A 19,196-nucleotide genomic window follows, 5' to 3' on the forward strand; every position below is an offset into this window, starting at 1 on the left:
CCTTGGGGGTCCTCCGAACCTGTTTGCTCTGCTCCGAGAGCTGCCGCGCAGAGGTGCCGGTGGAACCGCTGCGCCGGCCATGAGAGTCGCGCTGGCCACCCGTGTGTTTCCTCCACTGGGGGATCTTCTGCTCTGGGAGCGACCAGAATTTGTCTGAAAGTGTGGCGTCCTCTAGTTCTCCGTGCCTTCCCTGAGAGCTGCAATCCCAGGATGTTAGCGATCGGCCATCTTGGATCGTTCTCTGATTGAGCTGCTTTTTAATGTAATTTTATTTACTGGCTTTTATTTGAAAGAATCTTATTTAATTAAAAGTTTTATTTTTGAATGAATGACCAACAGACAAACTTTTATTTAGACTTGAAATTTAGCAGATGTTTTCTCTGCAATGAATACAGTGAGCCTGTCACTTTAAGGGAAATAACTGACAGTATCAGGTGCTAGTGATAGAATGTGAGCTTTCATATGAAAAATAGAAATTTTGGGTAAGTTATATCAACTGCTGTTGTGAGACTGACAGTATCCTAATACTTTGTTCTGATGAAATTGATTTTTAAGTTGTAAAATACACATAATATAAAAGTTTCCATATTTTTAAGTGTTTAAGTCCGTGTGAAGTACATTCACATTGTTGTACACCCAATCTTATCTTGCAAATCTGAAACTATTACCCATAAACAGCTTACTCTTTAGCCTATAGCTCCTGGCAACCACCATTCTGCGTTCTGTCTCTCTGAATTTGGCTGCTTTAGGTACCTCATATAAATGGAATAATAGAACTTTTATCTTTTTATGACTGGCTTATTTCACTTAGCATAGTGTTCTTAACGTTCATCCCTGTTGTGGTGTCTCAGAATTCCCTTGCTTTTTATTGTGAGTACTGCTGCTATGACCGTGGGTTTATGTAATCGTTTATAAGTAGAAGATCCAGAATACAAGATAGACTGGTTTTTAACGTACCAGTATAAGTTCATCAGTGTTTTTAGATTGTACAGTACAACTAACCTTTAAGAAATTATCACTTGTTGGCCTAGTCCGGTGGCTCATGCCTGCAATCCCAGAACTTTGGGAGGCCAAGGCTGCGGATCACTTGAGGTCAGGATTTTGAGAACAGCCTGGTCAACAAGGTGAAACTGTCTCTATTAAAAATACAAAAAGTAGCTCGGTGTGGTGGCGCCTACCTGTAATTCCAGCTATTCGGGAGACTGAGTCAGGAGAATGGCTTGTACCCAGGAGCTGGAGGTTGCAGTAAACTGAGATTGCACCACTGCATTCCAGCCTGGGTGACAGAGCAAGACTCCATCTCAAAATAAAAAATAATAATAATAAATGCCACTTGTTGGGTTTGGGTATGGTAACAAAATACCAAGTTATCTCTAAAGACTAAATGTTTCCTTTCCAACTACATATCTAGGTCAAGTCAGATATTCTTGTACTTTAATGAAAACAAAACATTACAGAATAGTGAATATGGAAATGCAGCTATCTTCTGTCAGACATTTCGGAGATTTGTAAAAATGTAAAACTGCCACTATTAACAAATTTTTGTTTTGAAGAGTTGTTTCTCAAAAGCCATGTTATTAACATGTACCATTTTAAAATATTTAAAATTATTTTAGTTTTAATTTCAGTATGGTGGATGCTGATAGATATAACTTGCATACACAGAGACTTGGGGCTTCAGTAATGTAGCAGTGTAAAGGATCCTGACACCAAAGTTTCTTTGCTCTTATGTAACACCGTCATCTCCATTTGTTCACAAGATCCCACTCATCATTTGCTTAAGAATATAGCTCCTGTAGTTCTCTATGCAACAATACTACTCTTGTTTCCTATGAGATAAGTTGTATCAACCCACTAGGTATCATCAGGTTTAACTATTTGTTGACTCCTCATACCTCCCTTCATCTATTACCTCACATTAGTTTCTTTGACAGGAAAATATCAAAGAGGTGTCCACTCTTTCTCTACTTCCTCTTTTGTTCCTAATTGAAGGTTCAAGTTTTTCTCTGTCATTCTACTAAAATAGTCTTGTTTGTGCTCATTAATACCACCCATATTCCTTACTCTGGTAGTCATTTCTCAGCTGAGTTAATTTTTTTTTTTTTTAGATGGATTCTTTGTCACCCATCCTGGAGTGCAATGGTGCAATCTTGGCTCACTGCAACCTCTGCCTCCTGGGTTCAAGCAGTTCTCCTGCCTCAGCCTCCCCAGTAGCTGGTATTACAGGTGTGCACCACCATGCCTGGTTAATTTTTGTATTTTTAGTAGAGACGGGTTTCACCATGTTTGTCAGCCACTACACCCAGCTTTGTTACTTTACTTCATATTATTTTCTTGTCTCTTTTCCTTCACTGACTTTTACCCCAAACCCTTATTCTTACCTACATATAAATGTTGGAAGGCTTCCTACTAATGAAAAGGTCTCAAGTCCTACCTCTTCAATTAGTAGCCACTCTGTATATATACTCCCTGTTAAGTCCTGTGGCTTTAAGCATCTGAATCCCATTTGTATCTCTAGTCCCCATATATCTCCCAAAATTTTTCCCTTATTATATCTTGGAGGTCTAATAGGCATCTTAGAATTAACATATCCAGCCGGGCACGGTGGATCACGAGGTCAAGAGATCGAGACCATCATGGTCAACCTGGTGAAACCCCGCCTCTACTAAAAATACAAAAAATTAGCTGGGCGTGGTGGCGCATACCTGTAATCCCAGCTACTCAGGAGGCTGAGGCAGGAGAATTGCCTGAACCCAGGAGGCGGAGGTTGCGGTGAGCTGAGATCGCGCCATTGCACTCCAGCCTGGGTAACAAGAACGAAACTCTGTCTCAAAAAAAAAAAGAATTAACATATCCAAAGCCAAATACTGTACAGTAATTGATTGCCTTGTTCCTCAGTGGCTTTTTCTTCAATTGACTTTTTCTTAGTAAATGGCAATGTTCTAGAATTTCGAATCTTGATTGTGTAGATTTGAATCACTGCCATTAATGTTCAGTTTTCCATCTGTAAAGTGGGGGTAATGATTCAATAATTTTATGAGGTTTGGATCCTAGGATTTAAATGTAGGTAAAAGTTCTACATAGTTCATCAATAACACTTAATACCAGTTGGCTAGGCCTTAAAACATTTGCGTTATCTCTCTTTCATTCAAGAAATTACATATCTAAGCTATTAGTACATTGTAAAATAAGTATATTCGAACCTAATCCTCTGTAATACTCTTCAGGTTCTTGTCTAGATTCATATGGTTTCTTTCTTTCCTTTTTTATGGAAAACGAGTCTTGGTTTTTTTTTTTTTTTTTTTTGAGACGGAGTTTCGCTGTTGTTACCCAGACTGGAGTGCCATGGCATGAACTTGGCTCACCGCAACCTCCGCCTCCTGGGTTCAAGCAATTCTCCTGCTTCAGCCTCCTGAGTAGCTGGGACTACAGGCGCGCATCACCACGCCCAACTAATTATTGTATTTTTTAGTAGAGACGGGGTTTCACCTTGTTGACCAGGATGGTCTTGATCTCTTGACCTCGTGATCCACCCGCCTTGGCCCCCCAAAGTGCTGCGATTATAGGCGTGAGCCACTGTGCCCGGCCTTTTTTTTTTTTTTTTTTCCCTTAGACCTGGAGTGCAGTGGTATAATCTCGGCTCACTGCAACCTCTGCCTCGGGGTTCAAGCAATTCTTCTGCCTCAGCCTCCCTATTAGCTGGGACTACAGGTATGTGCCACTATGCTTAGCTAATTTCTGTATTTTTAGTAGAGACGAGGTTTCACCATATTGGCCAGGATGTTCTCGATCTCCTGACCTCGTGATCCACCCACCTTGACCTCCCAAAGTGCTAGGATTGCAGGCATGAGTCACCACACCCCACCAGGCGACCTTTTTAAATTTATGTTTTTGACATAGGGTCTTGCTCTGTTGCTCAGGCTGGAGTGTAGTGGTGTGATCCTGGTTCACTGCAGTCTTGAATTTCTAGGCTCAGACAGTCCTCCTGCCTCAGCCTCCCAGGTAGCTGGGACTACAGGTGTACACCATGATGTCAGCTAATTTTTATATTTTCCTGTAGAGTTGCTAGTCTGGAACTCCTGGGCTCAAATGATCATCCCACCTTGGCCTCCCAAAGTGCTGGGATTGTAGGTAGGAACCACCTGCCTTAGACTTTATTTCTAACTGGTTTTCTCCCTAATTCTATACTTGTTCTGTCTCAAAGTCTATTGTAATGTGATGCTACCCTCTCCCTCTTTCCCTTTATTTCCCATATTTCTTCCCCAGCTTACTCTAGCTGGAAAATTTTTCTGTTTCTCAATTATTTTAAGCAAGCTTCTTTAAGCTTTGAACTTACTGTTGCCTCTACCCTTAGAGTGCCTTTTTCCCCCCTCTGTATTTTTTTGGGCTTGCCTTCTTACTTTAAAGTATTTGCTTAAATTTGATATTGTCCATGTGGTCTTAGCTCACTCTTGTTATAATCAGTCTTGAATTGTGCCCAGCAATATTAGGTGCCCAAGTATTGTTGATTGAATTAAGATGACCAGTTATCCTTCCAACTAATTTGGTTTCTATTAATGGAACTGCCCCAGGTTTTTCTTAAAGCTGTAAGAAACATTAAATGAAGGTCTAATTAATACACAGGAAACTGCACATAACTTTAAAGTAACAATTATGAATTTTTACATATATACACCTATAAACCATTATCACAGTCAAGATAATGAGCGTATTCATCACCTCAAAGTTTCCTCATTTGCCTTTGTACTTCATTCCCTCCCCAGCAACCATTAATCTGCTTTCTGTCACTGAAGATGGGTTGCATTTTGTAGAATATTATCTAAATAGAATCATACAGTAAGTACTGTTTCTTTTTGCAGTTTTTTTGATTCAGCACAATTATTTTGAGATTCATCCATGTTACCACATGTATTAGTAGTTCATTGTTTTTGTTGGTGAATGACATTTCATGACGTAGATATATCACAATTTGTCTATCCATTTAGGTTTCCAGTTTTTGGCATACAAATAAAGCTGCTGTGAATATTTGTGTACAAGTCTTTGTATGGGCATTCATTTCCATTTTTGCGGTTTATACCTAGGAGTAGAATGGTTAGATATATGGCTGGTATATATATAACTTTAAGAATCTCCGAAGCTGTTTTCTGAAGTGATTCTAGCATTGTGTTCTTTCTAGCAGTGTTTGAGAGTTCTAGTTGATCTACATCTTCATCATCACTTGAGTCAGTCTTTTAACATATTAGCCATTATAGTGAGTGTAACAGTATCTTATTGTGGGTTTAGTTTGTAGTTTTTTGAGTGACCAGTAATACTGACATCTTTTTCATGTGCTTATTTGCCATCCTTGTATCTTTGATGACATATTTGTTAAAATCTTTTGCCCCCTTTTTATTGGATTGTTAATTTTATTGCATTCTAAGAGTTACGTATTCAAGTCCTTTCTCAGAAGTTTTGTGTATATTTTCTCCCAGTTTGGCTTGCTTTGTTTTTAAAACTGTTCTAGTGGTTTGTCTAGTTTATTGATTTTTTTCTCTTGTTAATAGTTTGTGCTTCTTTCATATTTAAGAAGTCTTTGCCAAACCTAAAGTCACTAAGATTATTCTCCTGTATATTTTTGTCGAAATTTTATCATTTAAATCTTTTTTTCTTTTTTTGAGACAGAATCTCACTCTGTCGCTGAGGTTGGAGTGCAGTGGCGCGATCTCAGCTCACCGCAACCACCACCTCCTGGGTTCAAGCAATTTTTTTGCCTCAGCCTTCCAAGTAGCTGGAATTATAGGTGCCTGCCACCAAGACCAGCTGATTTTTTTGTATTTTTAATAGAGAAAGGGTTTCACCACGTTGGTCAGGATGGTCTTGATCTCTTGACCTTGTCATCCACCTGCCTTGACCTCCCAAAGTGCTGGGATTACAGGCATGAGCCACCGTGCCTGCCCGGTTTAAATCTTATATTTAGAAAGCCTATGATCCATTTCAAATTTTTTGTATGAGGTATAACAGCTGAAGTTCACTTTATTGCATATGAATTTATAGTTACTCCAGCACCATTTGTTAGAAAGATTATCCATTCCCAATTGCATTGCCTTAGTACCTTTGTCAAAATTTCAGTTAGTCATATATTTGTGGATCTATTTTTGTACTCTGTGTTGTTCTATCTGATCCATTTGCTTTGTTTTATGCCAATACTACATTGTCTTAATCTTAAAATCACTGCCTCTTGCCCTATTTACCTAAATGCTTCTTAATTTTAATATTTCTTTTAGCTAGTACAGTTTGTATGAATTTATAGTTCTTTTATGATACCTTTTTTATTTGTTGCTTAATTAGCAAATATTTATAGTAACATACAATACAGGCTTTGTGAGTAGATGAGCCATTATGAGAAAATATTTTAGTCAAGCTTCTGGGAATGTTGCCTTTAAGATTTCTTTTGGTTTTATGATGGTAAATAAGTGTTATTCAGGCCTTGCCAGAGTAGTCCAAAAGTTTAAAAAAATTAAACTCTTGTTCAAATATAACAGGTATTCAGAAAATACTGATTTAAACAGTACTTGATACTATGATACTAGAAAAAAAGTCTTTTTTTTTTTTTTTTTTTGCAGTCTGGATGTGGATAGTGAAGCTAAGAAATTACTGGGTTTAGGACAGAAACATCTGGTGATGGGGGATATTCCAGCAGCTGTCAATGCATTCCAGGAAGCAGCTAGTCTTTTGTAAGTATTGTATATTTTGCTGTGATGTAATAGTATCTTCCTAATAAACCTTGAGTTATAAAAGATTGTTTAATGGGGAAAAAGCATGAAGAGCAAGAGTTTTAAAACATTTGATTAGCCAGGTGTGGTGGCTCACGCCTGTAATCCTAGCACTTTGGGAGGCTGAGGTGGGTAGATCACCTGAGGTTAGGAGTTCAAAACCAGCCTGGCCATCATGGTGAAACCCCATCTTTTTTTAAAAAAAAAAAAAAGAAAACACATTTAATTATTTTTCATGTCGTTTGTACCACTAACTGTAGGTGTAAAACCTAAATATCACCTAGCAATTCTACCCTTTCATTTTCCTGAGTAACACAATTTGTATTTCAATCATCACTAATTTGGGTGACCACACCTTGTCCTGGTTTGTCCAGGACTTCCCCCTGCCCTGCCCACCCCTCCCCCCGCCCCCGACTTTTTTGAGACAGAGTCTCTGTCATCCAGGCTGGAGGGCAGTAGGATGCTCTCATGCTCACTTCCCAGGTTCAAGTTATCCCCCTACCTCAGCCTCCCCAGAAGCTGGGACAACAGGTGTGTGCCACCATGCCCAGCTAATATTTGTATTTTCTTTGTAGAGATGGTGTTTCCCCACATTACCCAGGCTGATCTCAAACTCTTGGGCTTAAGGAATTTGTCTGCCTTTGCCTCCCAAAGTGCTTTGTAAAGGGATTGCAGGCATGAGCCACTGAGCCCAGCCTGACTTTCCCAATTGAACACTAGAAGTTCAGTGTCTGTGGAAACCCTTTAGGCCCAAGGAAGTCAGGATTGATAGTGCTGTTATTAGCACAACATTTTTCATAGATCTTTGGCACATTTTTCATACATTCTTAGCATTGTTGCAGTTGCTTAGAAGTTGGTAGCTAAACATTGTTTTCAGTGCTTTTACATATATTAACTTATTTAGTTCTTTCAATAGCTCTTTGAACAAATAGTTATTAACATTCCCATTTGACAGATGAGAAAACTAAGGGACTGTGAGACTAATCTGTCTAAGGTCTCACCGCTAGTTATTGGTTAAAGATAGTATTTGAACCCATGCAGAACAACTCCAGATAGTCTGCTCTTTACATCATGCCTTTCTATGGGCCTCAATCATCTTCTAGGTCCCAGCCAAAAGTCCTTTAACTATTCTGGTCCATATTGACATCCATCTTGTAGCAGGAGGAATACCTGTTTTAATACCTAAATTATATTACCAGTTGTAGCACAGTATGTCACTTAGGATATATATTGATAAAGAGCACACAAGATTTTCATGCATTGTTTCTTAAAGTCCTTTTGACCTTGACTTGAAAGCAACAGGAATATTGATTTCTTTGGAAGGAGTATGTTACGGAAGAAATACTAATTTATAACTGAAGAACTAGAGCTAAATGTTTTAGACTAGATGTTAATTCAGATTTTAGATGTTTATTCTCTTTGCAGAGGTAAGAAGTATGGAGAGACAGCTAATGAGTGTGGAGAAGCTTTCTTTTTCTATGGGAAATCACTTCTGGAGTTGGCAAGGTATGGATGTTATATTTACAAACTGAAGTTTCCTTGTTAAGATTATTTACCAGCTTTGAGATTTCACATAAGTCAAGCGAGACTGGTTTTACCTAGAGAGTTTTGAAGGAGCTCGAAGTAGTGTTGGAAGTTGTGAATGGCACTTGATGCAGTTAGTAGTTATATTTAAGTTTTGACTTTTCGAGTCATTAGAAGCAAAGATCTTTCCAATAGTGAATGATCCAAAGTTCAATACAGATAATCTTTATTTTTATTTATTTATTTTTGAGACGGAGTTTCGCTTTTGTTGCCCAGGCTGGAGTGCAATGGTGCCATCTTGGCTCACCACAACCTCTGCCTCCCGGGTTCAAGCAGTTCTCCTTCCTCAGAGTCCCGAGTAGCTGGGATTACAGCCATGTGCCACCATGTCTAGCTAATTTTATATTTTTAGTAGAGGTGGGGTTTCTCTATGTTGGTCAGGCTGGTCTTAAACTCCCAACCTCAGGTGATCCACCCACCTTGGCCTCCCAAAGTGCTGGGATTACAGGTGTGAGCCACTGCGCCCAGTTTAGAGTGAGAATCTTTAAAAGTACCCCCGAGCTAGCTCAAAACAAGGACTGAATAGAGTGACAACTGGAAAGAACTAGCATGTGAGACTGTTAAAAATAAACTCTTAATACTGAAAAGTTCTTGGCTATGTTCTACCAGAATTTATTAACCCGAATAAGTTCTGTTGAGGGTATATGCAAAGTAGGAAATGATGTCATCTATTTAATCTCAGTTCTGGTAAGATGTGTGTGTGTGTGGGAGGGGGGGACGGTTTGAGACAAAGCCTCACTTTTTTTGGGCCAGGCTGGAGTGCAGTGGTGTGATCTCAGCTCGCTGCATCCTCCATCTTGTGGGTTCAAGCGATTCTCCTGCCTCAGCCTCCTGAGTAGCTGGGATTACAGGCATGTGCCAGCACACCTGGCTAATTAATTAATTAGCTATTTATTTTTATTTTGAGACGGACTCTTACTCTGTTGCTCAGGCTGGAGTGCAGTGGCACAATCTTGGCTCACTGTAACTTCTGCCTCCTGGGTTCAAGCAATTCTCCTACCTCTCAGCCTCCCTAGTAGCCAGGATTACAGGCGTGCGCCACCATCCCCAACTAATTTATGTATTGTTAGTAGAGACGGAATTTCACTATGTTGGTCAGGATGGTCTCGAACTCCTGACCTCAGGTAATCAGCCTACGCTGGCTTCCCAAAGTGGTGGGATTACAGGCGTGAGCCACTGTGCTTGGCCCAGTTCTGGTAAGTTTTTAATCTTGTAATCATATTGAACTTTATGATGATTTGCCATGAAAATCTTGCTAGAGTATTTTTGGCTGTTTAGAGAAATGGGGTGGATACAAAGTTTGGGAAACTGTGGTCCTGTTACAAAGGGAATGCGTATAAGTCTTTTTCTTTTGACAAGAGACATCATGCTTTTCAGGTGGCTGGATGGAAAAATATGCTTATTTTCTTCAGTACTCTTGCAGTTTGGATTTATTAAAGTTTTGATCATTGCTTCCTTGTGTATGTATAGTTCTACATTGCCTGTGCTTGGCTTATTCTTCCCTTGCTTTTATAATATAGGACTATAATTTTTGTCTTAGAAAAAATTGTTAGGTTCTAGCCATCTAACCTTTGGTGCTTTCTCCTCTTATTCTTCTAGAATGGAGAATGGTGTGTTGGGAAATGCCTTGGAAGGTGTGCATGTGGAAGAGGAAGAAGGAGAAAAAACAGAAGATGAATCTCTGGTAGAAAATAATGATAACATAGATGGTATGTGGAGTTGCATGTGACATTCAAGAGATGCGACATTGTATATTTCTTGTATACAAGTGGTGGAAACAGGGCTCTACCTGTCCTGGATGGTCTCTCCTAAGATGCTTGGGTGATGCCTGCATCTGGTGGAGATTGCAGTAGGGGTAGCTGAAACTCACAGCAGGTTTTTATAAGAGAATAACTTAATTTCTTAAGTGAATCTGGTTATTTCAGTTGGAGGTTTTTAAACCAAAAAGATAAAAAGCAAAATTAAATTGGTGTTTTAAATACTATTACAACCTTAAATATTTTTGTGATGCAGATTTTTTAAACAGGGTGTGCAGTTCAGTTATTTTAATAGCGGTACTTTTAGAGCCCTTTCACATTTTTTATGTCTATGAAATTTATATAATTTCTAAGCTGAATTTGGCTACTAGAGTTTTACATACCGGATGGGGGAGAATTAAAAAGCTTGGCATCTCTTACCTAACTGGTAATCGGAATGCTCAAGTAAAACAATGTCTAGTTTAACAAGCTTGGGTTTCCTTTGCAGTAAGTTGCTCTGCTAGCTGGGACGCTCCCTTTCCTTTTCTCTAGGGGGCAGATAGTTTTTAGGCCATCTGCTAAAACTTGGTAGGCTTTTTGAGGGTTTAAAGGGAATGTATTTTTAGTTTCCATTTATGCCTATATCATTAAACTCGAAGACATGTTTATGCTTCATGTTCTTTAACCATGTAGAGGAAGCAAGGGAAGAGTTGAGAGAACAGGTTTATGACGCCATGGGAGAAAAAGAAGAAGCCAAAAAAACAGAAGACAAGTCTTTGGCAAAACCTGAAACTGATAAAGAACAGGAGAGTGAAATGGAGAAGGGTGGAAGAGAAGATATGGAGATAAGTGAATCTGCAGTGGAGCCACAGGAAAAAGTTGACTTGACTCTAGATCGGTTAACTGAAACCTCTGAAGAGGCAAAAGGAGGAGCAGCACCAGAAGGGCCAAATGAAGCTGAGGTCCCTTCTGGGAAGCCAGAACAGGAAGTACCAGATGCTGAGGAAGAACAATCAGTTTCTGGAACTGATGTCCAAGAAGAGTACAGAGAAAAAGGAGGTCAGGAGAAGCAGGGAGAGGTAATTGTAAGCGTAGAGGAGAAGCCAAATGAAGTTTCAGAAGAGCGGCCTGTGGTGACTCTAGAAAAGCAGGGCACTGCAGTGGAGGTAGAAGCAGAGTCTTTAGACCCGACAGCCAAACCAGTGGATGTGGGTGGGGACGAGCCAGAGGAGAAGGTAGTTACCTCTGATAATGATGCAGGAAAGGCAGTTCTTGAGCAGCTGGTAGGTCAAGAAGTGCCATCTGCTGAAGAGTTGCCAGAGGTGACAGCAGAGGCTACAAAGGCTGGATCAGAGCCTGGGCAGGAGGCTACAGTTCTCCCTAAAGATGGTGCCATCAGTGGACCGTCAGCTGTAGGAGACCAGATTTCTGTTGAACCACAGGCTTCTATAGAAAGACAGACAGAAATAAAAGATGGCTCAGGACTAGAGGAGAAGGTCAGGGCAAAGCTGGTTCCTAGTCAGGAAGAGACTAAGCTGTCTGTAGAAGAGTTTGAGGCAGCTGGAAATTGGGTTGATACCAAGGTAGCCCAGGGAGCTACTGAGAAATCACCTGAAGACAAAGTTCAGATAGCTGCTAATGAAGAGACACAAGAGAGAGAAGAACAGATGAAAGAGGGTGAAGGTAACCGGGATATGCAAGAGCTGCAGTGGGTGGAGTACATTCTGGATTTGACTCACTAATTATGGGTAAAAGTCAGCCTTCCATTCAGGATTTTCCGTCTGCCTTTGGATTAGGAAAGGGCTAAATGAAAAGGGGATAGTTTAACAAGGTTGTGAAAGTGAAGTAAATCAAAAGCAGCAAGTCTTTAGCTGGCTTATAAACTAACACTTTTACTAACTGCAAAATAGGTCGTCTGTGATTTCTGAGACTTGGCTAGCTATTAGTAACTTGTTGCAGCATACTAGCCAATAAAGTGGGATGGAAAAGGTAGATGAGGGGAGGGGTGGGCTAGGCTGGCAGAGAATGCTGAATGGATGTTCACTTGCATGCCTCTGGATTTTTAAATTTATTGTTCTTTTCATAACTCCTTTTCTGTACGTTAGGAAGCAGGAACAGAGCAGTAGAATCCACTGAATTGGTACACTGAAGCAGGCATGCCATTTTAGTGAAGGCAGTTAACCTTGAGTGTTCTGTCACCAGAGTTAAAGAATTCTGTTGCCCTCCTCTACCTTTAAGTCTTCAGGAAGTGTTTAGAGGCTTATTCACATTAGTTAAAACAGGACCTCCACCTTCCTCAAGGCAACAAAAAACATAACCGTTAGCTCTCTTGCTGCTTTTCTTCCTCATTTCATGCTTGCTTTGGCTGCTAAACTCAATTTTTTGTCACTTTAGAATGTTACAAAGCGTGGATGCTTTCTATAGTGCTATTGGTCTAATCGTGATTAAATTTCATCAAGATGTATAAGCCTCTAATTATTCCATAATTGGCACGTCTGACTTGTGCTATCATTTGAGGATTCTACTGTATATAAGGTTCATCTAACATTGGTATTAACCACAGGTATATTCCAACTAATTTGTTACTTTTTGTAATTGCCAGGCTATTTCAAGTGTTCTTAAGTTTTAGATTTTCAGAGACCCATCTTCAATAGTTGAAACTCATGCTGGTAAACTTCCTTCTACCTATGTGCAGGTCCCTGTACTCCAGCTAGCACAGGCTCAGTAACTGGAAATGAATTGGCTAAAATGGTAGCACCATTGTGTTTGTCATTGAGCTTTAGGAGTTCTTTATAGAAAAAAACAAAACAAAATTCCTATGTCTCAATCTTAATGATTGTGAGCAAGGATGGTAAAAAGCTCTGCTAACTGGCTCTCTTAAAGACCTTGAATGATAAGCTACAACAGAGATGTCATAGTCCTCTACAGTTTGTTCAAAAACAAGTTGGATCATAATTAACATTGTTAGAGCTCTCTCACATAAATTACGTCTGATTCTAAAACAGTACCATGTAGGTAGGTCGTATTGCTTAAGTTACAGTGATGAGATTGAGGTTTTAAGGTTACATGACTTGTTTAGGGTCATAGTACTGAATCCGAACCTAGATCTGCCTTGAATATATTATTCTTCCCAAGTTACTGCACATTGGAGAAGGCAGTATTCATCCCTTCCCTACACCCACTTAGAAATTTTGTCATGGGCTAGTGTGGTGGCTCACAGCTGTAATCCCAGCACTTTGGAGGTCGAGGTGGGCAGTTACAAAGTCAGGAGTTCGAGACATGCCTGGCCAGCATGGTGAAACCCCATCTCTACTAAAAATACAAAAAAAAAAAATTAGCTGGGTATGTGGCAGGCACCTGTAGTCCCAGCTACTTGGAAGGCTGAGGCAGGAGAATTGCTTGAACCCAGGAGGTGAAGATTGCAGTGAGCCGAGATTGTGCTACTGCACTCCAGCCTGGGCAACACAATGAGAGACTGTCACCGAAAAAAAGAAATTTTGTCATTTATTTTCAAAATTACTATATTTTAAAAGTCTCAAGCTTTTCATATACTGCATCTTTTGGTGTTGTATATCAGATATTGTTCGGCTTGCAAAGACAATATAGTTTTCCATATTTTACAAAAGAAATGGGAGAAAATAATTAAATTGTCCTAGTCACACAGTAAGAAGGCTGGGTACCCAAAGAACTGGCTTGAGTACCCAACCACAACTTTCTGTGCTTTATTTGTCTTTATGTGGCAGCACCATTCTGCAGAAATCTTACAAGCAGTTTTTTTTTTTTCCCCTCACATAAAAATTAAAACCCGGCTGGGTGTGGTGGCTCACTCCTGTAATCTCAGCACTTTGGGAGGCTGAGGCGGGTGGATCGCGAGGTCAAGAGATCGAGACCATCCTGGTCAACAAGGTGAAACCCTGTCTCTACTAAAAATACAAAAAATTAGCTGGGCATGGTGGCGTGCACCTGTAATCCCAGCTACTCGGGAGGCTGAGGCAGGAGAATTGCCTGAACCCAGGAGGCGGAGGTTGCGGTGAGCTGAGATTGTGCCATTGCACTCCAGCCTGGGTAACGAGCGAAACTCCATCTGAAAAAAAAAAAAAAAAAAATTAAAACCCTCTTTACTGCCACCTCTTGACTTTTTTCCATGTCTTGTGCTTTACATACCCTTCTAACGAAGATAATTGGTCTGTTATTTTTCTCTTTGAATTGGGGTCTTGCTCTTTTGCCAGGCTAGAGTGCAGTGGTGTTGCAGTCATGGCTTACTACAGCCCAAACTCCTATGCCCAAGCCGTCCTCCTGCCTCAGCCTCTTGAGCAGCTGGGACTACAGGTGTCCATCACCATGCCCAACTAAGTTTTCCCTCCCCTTCCCTCTCCTTAATGGAGCTTCACTCTTGTAACGGAGTGCAGTGATGTGATCTCAGCTTACTGCAGCTTCTACCTCCCGGATTCAAGTGATTCTCCTGCCTCATCCTCCCGAGTAGCTGGGATTATAGCCACACGCCCCCAGTCCGAACTGATATTTTTGCATTTTTAGTAGAAATGGGGGTTTTACCATATTGGCCAGGCTGGTCTCAAATTCGTGTCCTCAGATGATCCATTCGCTGTGGCCTCACAAAGTTTTGGGGTTACAGGTGTGAGGCATCATGCCTGGCCCATCATATATCATTATCTTTTTTTTTTTTTTGGTATTTTTAGTAGAGACGGGCTTTCATCATGTTGGCCAGGATGGTCTTGGTCTTCTGACCTCGTGATCCACCTACCTCAGCCTCCCAAAATGCTGGGATTACAGGTGTGAGCCATTGCGCCTGGCCTATCTTTTTGTCCAAATTTCCAAGTTCGTCTGGTCTTAGTTTCCAAAATTTAGACCAGATGAGTGGTTTTATTAACTCTGCCCATCCTCTAGCTGAATATGCAGAAAAGCTGAAGTAGATGTGTATATTTAGGATAATTAAAAATAAACACTCATCTTCCCAATCTGTAGGAAAAATTAAATTGATACTCTTATCCTCTTATCTGGTATCTCTTCCTACTCATACCAGAATACTAGAAGACAACCTCTAATTTGGAACAAAATATCTTAATTACTTCGAAGTTTTACATTAAAATTTAAAAGTTCCTACAATTGCCTCAGAAGAAGAATATTGGTTTCTCTTGAGGAAGCTATACTATCTTGAAAGAATGGTAGAGAGCTAAGTTAAGAAAGCCATTGCCATGACTTTAAAATCTTTTCCAACCTGTACTCAGGTATCAATGGCAATGCCCTGATGCCCTCAGTAAAGAATTTTATTGAAATATTTCCTAAGCTTCTTTGTGACTGCTGCTGATAAAAATCCTTTAACCTGACATTATTACTCTAAGGCCTAATTCCCATGGTAGGGTGTTTGGAGATAGTATTTCAACTCTTTTGCTGGTGTTAAAAATGCTTAATGAAAGATGGCAGAGAGGGGCACATTATACCCAATTCATGAATTGTTTATATCAACAAAAAGCTCATTTTACTCACTTAACATTGTTGATTTGTCTTATCACTGACAATAGAGCTATTGATTAGGAGCCTGACCTTTAGGTGGCTGACTTGTGAGTGTATTCAGTATGGTAAAATACGGTTTCGATATGGCTGCAGAATTTAGAGGTGTCATTAACAAGGTACAGGAGTAAAATAGGGGTTATAGTATTCCTTACTCAAATTCTGTATGCTAGAGCTGGCTGGAGTCTGTGGCATGCTCATTGGTGCAAGTCAGTAAGGACTATGCTTTTTGCTCCACAACTCAGTTGTGGGAAAGCTAGTCTCTAGAGCATTCTTGATCATAATGGACTGGAATAATTTAACTTTTGGTACTTTCTCAGGCTGTTAGTATTATCTAATGAGTGGCTTAAAGACACCAGAAACACTGACTAAAGTCTCCACTTGCTTCTGGCTGAATGGATGGAAGCTTCTAGCCAGTGAAGAAGAGGCAGTAGCCAATGTGCCTTATTCTGAATGGTCCAGGTTAACTTTTATAAGAGAAACAGAGCCTTTTAATTGCTGAAGGTCTGACCCATACACTATAAGATACAGATTCCTAGTCTAAGTTACATTTGAATTAGACTGCACCTACTGACAATATATTCACTTCAGGTGTTAACTCACTTGGATTAGCATCTGGCCTATCCTATCTCTGAATATAGGTTGGCACGTGTATTGGAATGTCTGAGTAGTCAGAAGATATTTTTAGTTATATTCTCAATACTGAGGAATTTTTACTTCTAGAAACTGAAGGCTCAGAAGAGGATGATAAAGAAAATGATAAGGCTGAAGAAATGCCAAATGATTCAGTCCTTGAAAACAAGGTACACTGTTAGCTACTCAGTACTGTTGTCTGCTTTTTTCCTTTTTTGGGAGACAAGCGTTCACTTTGTTGCCTAGGCTGGATTACAGTGGGGTGATCGTGATCATGGCTCACTACAGCCTCGACCCTCAGGGCTTAAGTAATCCCTTCACCTCAGCCTCTCAAGTAGCTGGGACTACAGGCTTATGCCAGCATGGCTAGCTAATTTGCAGGACTGTAGCTTACTAGTTTAGGCACAATGATTTTTTTTTTTAAGAGATAGAATCCCTGTTTCTGTTGCCCAGGCTGGCATGAACATGGCTCATTGTATCTTCAGCCTCCTGAGCTCAAGGAATCCTCCCACCTTAGCCTCTCAGACAGCTAGGTATCCAGATGTCTGCTGCCATGCCTGGTTAATTTGTTCTCTAATTTTATTAGATGTTATGCTGCCCAGGCTGGTCTCAAACCTGGCCTCAAGTAATCCTCCTGCCTCAGCTTCCCAAAGTGTTGGGATTATAGGCATGAGCCACCATGCCCAGCCCTAGGGATGATTATTATAATTATCTCTTGGTTATGAATTAGGGACCCTTTATTCGTGCCTAAGATGTAAGGACATATTGATTAGGGGTCATGTGTGTTAATATGTGACCCAACATTTCACTGTTAAATACCACTGACATGGTCATGACTTAGGATAGTATGTGGACCCATTCTCTAGATAATAGGGAGAAAGTTCAAATTTTGAATTGTATGTCAACTATTTTGTTTTTAGCTATGCTAAATTATACATTTAGATTTGTACTGTGAAAACATGCCTATCTTTTTTATTTGGACATACTTTAGTCTCTTCAGGAAAACGAAGAGGAAGAGATTGGGAACCTAGAACTTGCCTGGGATATGCTGGATTTAGCAAAGATCATTTTTAAAAGGTAAAACTCTTAGTGCTTCTAGGCTCAGGTTGGGAGCTTGGTGATTAAATAGAAATCAGTGTTAGACAAGTACTGTTAAGGTTTTTCATCAGCTTTCCTTCTTTTAGGCAAGAAACAAAAGAAGCCCAGCTTTATGCTGCCCAGGCGCATCTTAAACTCGGAGAAGTCAGTGTTGAATCTGGTAATGCATTTTCCATTTTACACTCTCCTACTCTGTTCATCTCTCCTGATCTTCCCATAACAAACTCTCTGGAACCCAACTTGATTGATCATTAAAAAGACAGGTTTAGATTTCCTGTAGAACATGGAATAATGAACAGTCTCTTCCAAGTTGTACTCTGATAGAAAGTCTTTGAGTAGGTTTTTAAAAGTCATTTTGACATTCTTTATAGTCAAGGGGACTGGAAACATACAAAAATGAAATATTAAATAGGGGCATATTCCCATAGGATGGGTCTGAATTCTGGAAGTATTTTATGTTAAATGCTGTCCATTTACTTGCTCTTCTTTGTCTCTTCATTAGAGAACTATGTACAAGCTGTGGAGGAATTCCAGTCCTGCCTAAACCTTCAGGAACAGTACTTGGAAGCCCACGACCGTCTCCTTGCAGAGACCCACTACCAGCTGGGCTTGGCTTATGGGTACAACTCTCAGTATGATGAGGCAGTTGCACAGTTCAGCAAATCTATTGAAGTTATTGAGAAAAGAATGGGTGAGTGAAGACGAGCTGCTTCATGGTGATCGTGGATCCATCAATTAACAAGAAAAAAAGTGGTTCTTTTTTGTGCTGTCACTTATCACTTATTCTTTTTACAGCTGTACTAAATGAGCAGGTGAAGGAGGCTGAACGATCATCTGCTGAATGTAAGAAAGAAATTGAGGAGCTGAAGGAACTGCTACCTGAAATTAGAGAGAAGATAGAAGATGCAAAGGAGTCTCAGCGTAGTGGGAATGTAGCTGAACTAGCTCTGAAAGCTACTCTGGTTGGTTCCATTTCAAGATTTTGATAATAGTATGTTTGTACCATTTATGTTAGTACTCCATTTGCCAGGAACTTTTCATCATGACTTGGTTTCCAGGCAGTTGGTGGGCTCATCTTGTTATTCCTATCAAATAATGTAGTGGTTAAGAGGAAATACTCTGGAGCCCCAGACTATCTGGGTTTTAATTCCATACTTAGTGTGTGTGGCTATGGGCATTTCTCTCCCTCAGTTGACCCATTTGTAAAATGGATAATACAGCTTGAGTATCCTTACCTGAATGCTTGAGACCAGAAGTGTTTTTGCATTTCAGATGCTTTTGGATTTTGGAATACTTGCATCATACTGAACAGTTGGATGTCCTTAACCCAAATTATGAAATGCTCCAGAGAGCATTTCCTTTGAGTGTCAATGCGAGTCCTCAAAAAGTTTGATTGTTGGATTAAGAGATGGAATGCCCAACCTGTAGTACATGTATATAAAATATACTTCTGCCAGTACTGGACAATTAGACATTTCTTAACAAATGTGAGTTGCTGGCCAGGTGCAGTGGCTCAAGCCTGTAATCCCAGCACTTTGGGAGGCCGTGGCGGGTAGATCACGAGGTCAAGAGATCGAGACCATCCTGGTCAACATGGTGAAAGCCCGTCTCTACTAAAAAAAAAAAAAGAAAATTAGCTGGGCATAGTGGCGCATGCCTGTCCCAGCTACTCAGAAGGCTGAGGCAGGAGAATTGCCTGATCCCAGGAGGCGGAGGTTGCGGTGAGCCGAGATTTCGCCACTGCACTCCAGCCTGGGTAACAAGCGAAACACTGTCTCAAAAAAAAAAAAAAGAAAAAAATATGTAAGTTGCTGTTTCCATCTCTGAGAACTCATTTGCATAAATTGGTGACTTATTGAGAGGC

General features: G+C 40.2%; 1 protein-coding gene across 14 annotated transcripts in view; it reads left to right on the forward strand.

Moving 5' to 3' along the window:
• Window positions 1-19,196, forward strand: part of NASP (nuclear autoantigenic sperm protein) — a 46,554-nt gene that overhangs the window by 25,217 nt on the left and 2,141 nt on the right. For 3 of the 14 annotated variants that reach the window (XM_078331572.1, XM_078331573.1, XM_078331575.1), the window contains 9 exons: window positions 6,603-6,713; window positions 8,178-8,258; window positions 9,936-10,045; window positions 10,766-11,755; window positions 16,325-16,404; window positions 17,226-17,311; window positions 17,419-17,492; window positions 17,835-18,023; window positions 18,128-18,294. In XM_078331572.1, coding sequence (XP_078187698.1) covers window positions 6,603-6,713; window positions 8,178-8,258; window positions 9,936-10,045; window positions 10,766-11,755; window positions 16,325-16,404; window positions 17,226-17,311; window positions 17,419-17,492; window positions 17,835-18,023; window positions 18,128-18,294 — 1,888 coding nt within the window. Of the gene's footprint in view, window positions 1-4,060; window positions 4,132-4,763; window positions 4,837-6,602; window positions 6,714-8,177; window positions 8,259-9,935; window positions 10,046-10,765; window positions 11,756-16,324; window positions 16,405-17,225; window positions 17,312-17,418; window positions 17,493-17,834; window positions 18,024-18,127; window positions 18,295-19,196 lie in introns of all 14 variants that reach the window. The other 11 variants (XM_078331570.1, XM_078331577.1, XM_078331571.1 and 8 more) reach the window with 6 other exon arrangements.

Source organism: Callithrix jacchus, chromosome 7 (genome assembly GCF_049354715.1).
Source record: "Callithrix jacchus isolate 240 chromosome 7, calJac240_pri, whole genome shotgun sequence".
In the NCBI taxonomy this organism is placed as follows: Eukaryota; Metazoa; Chordata; class Mammalia; order Primates; family Cebidae; genus Callithrix; species Callithrix jacchus.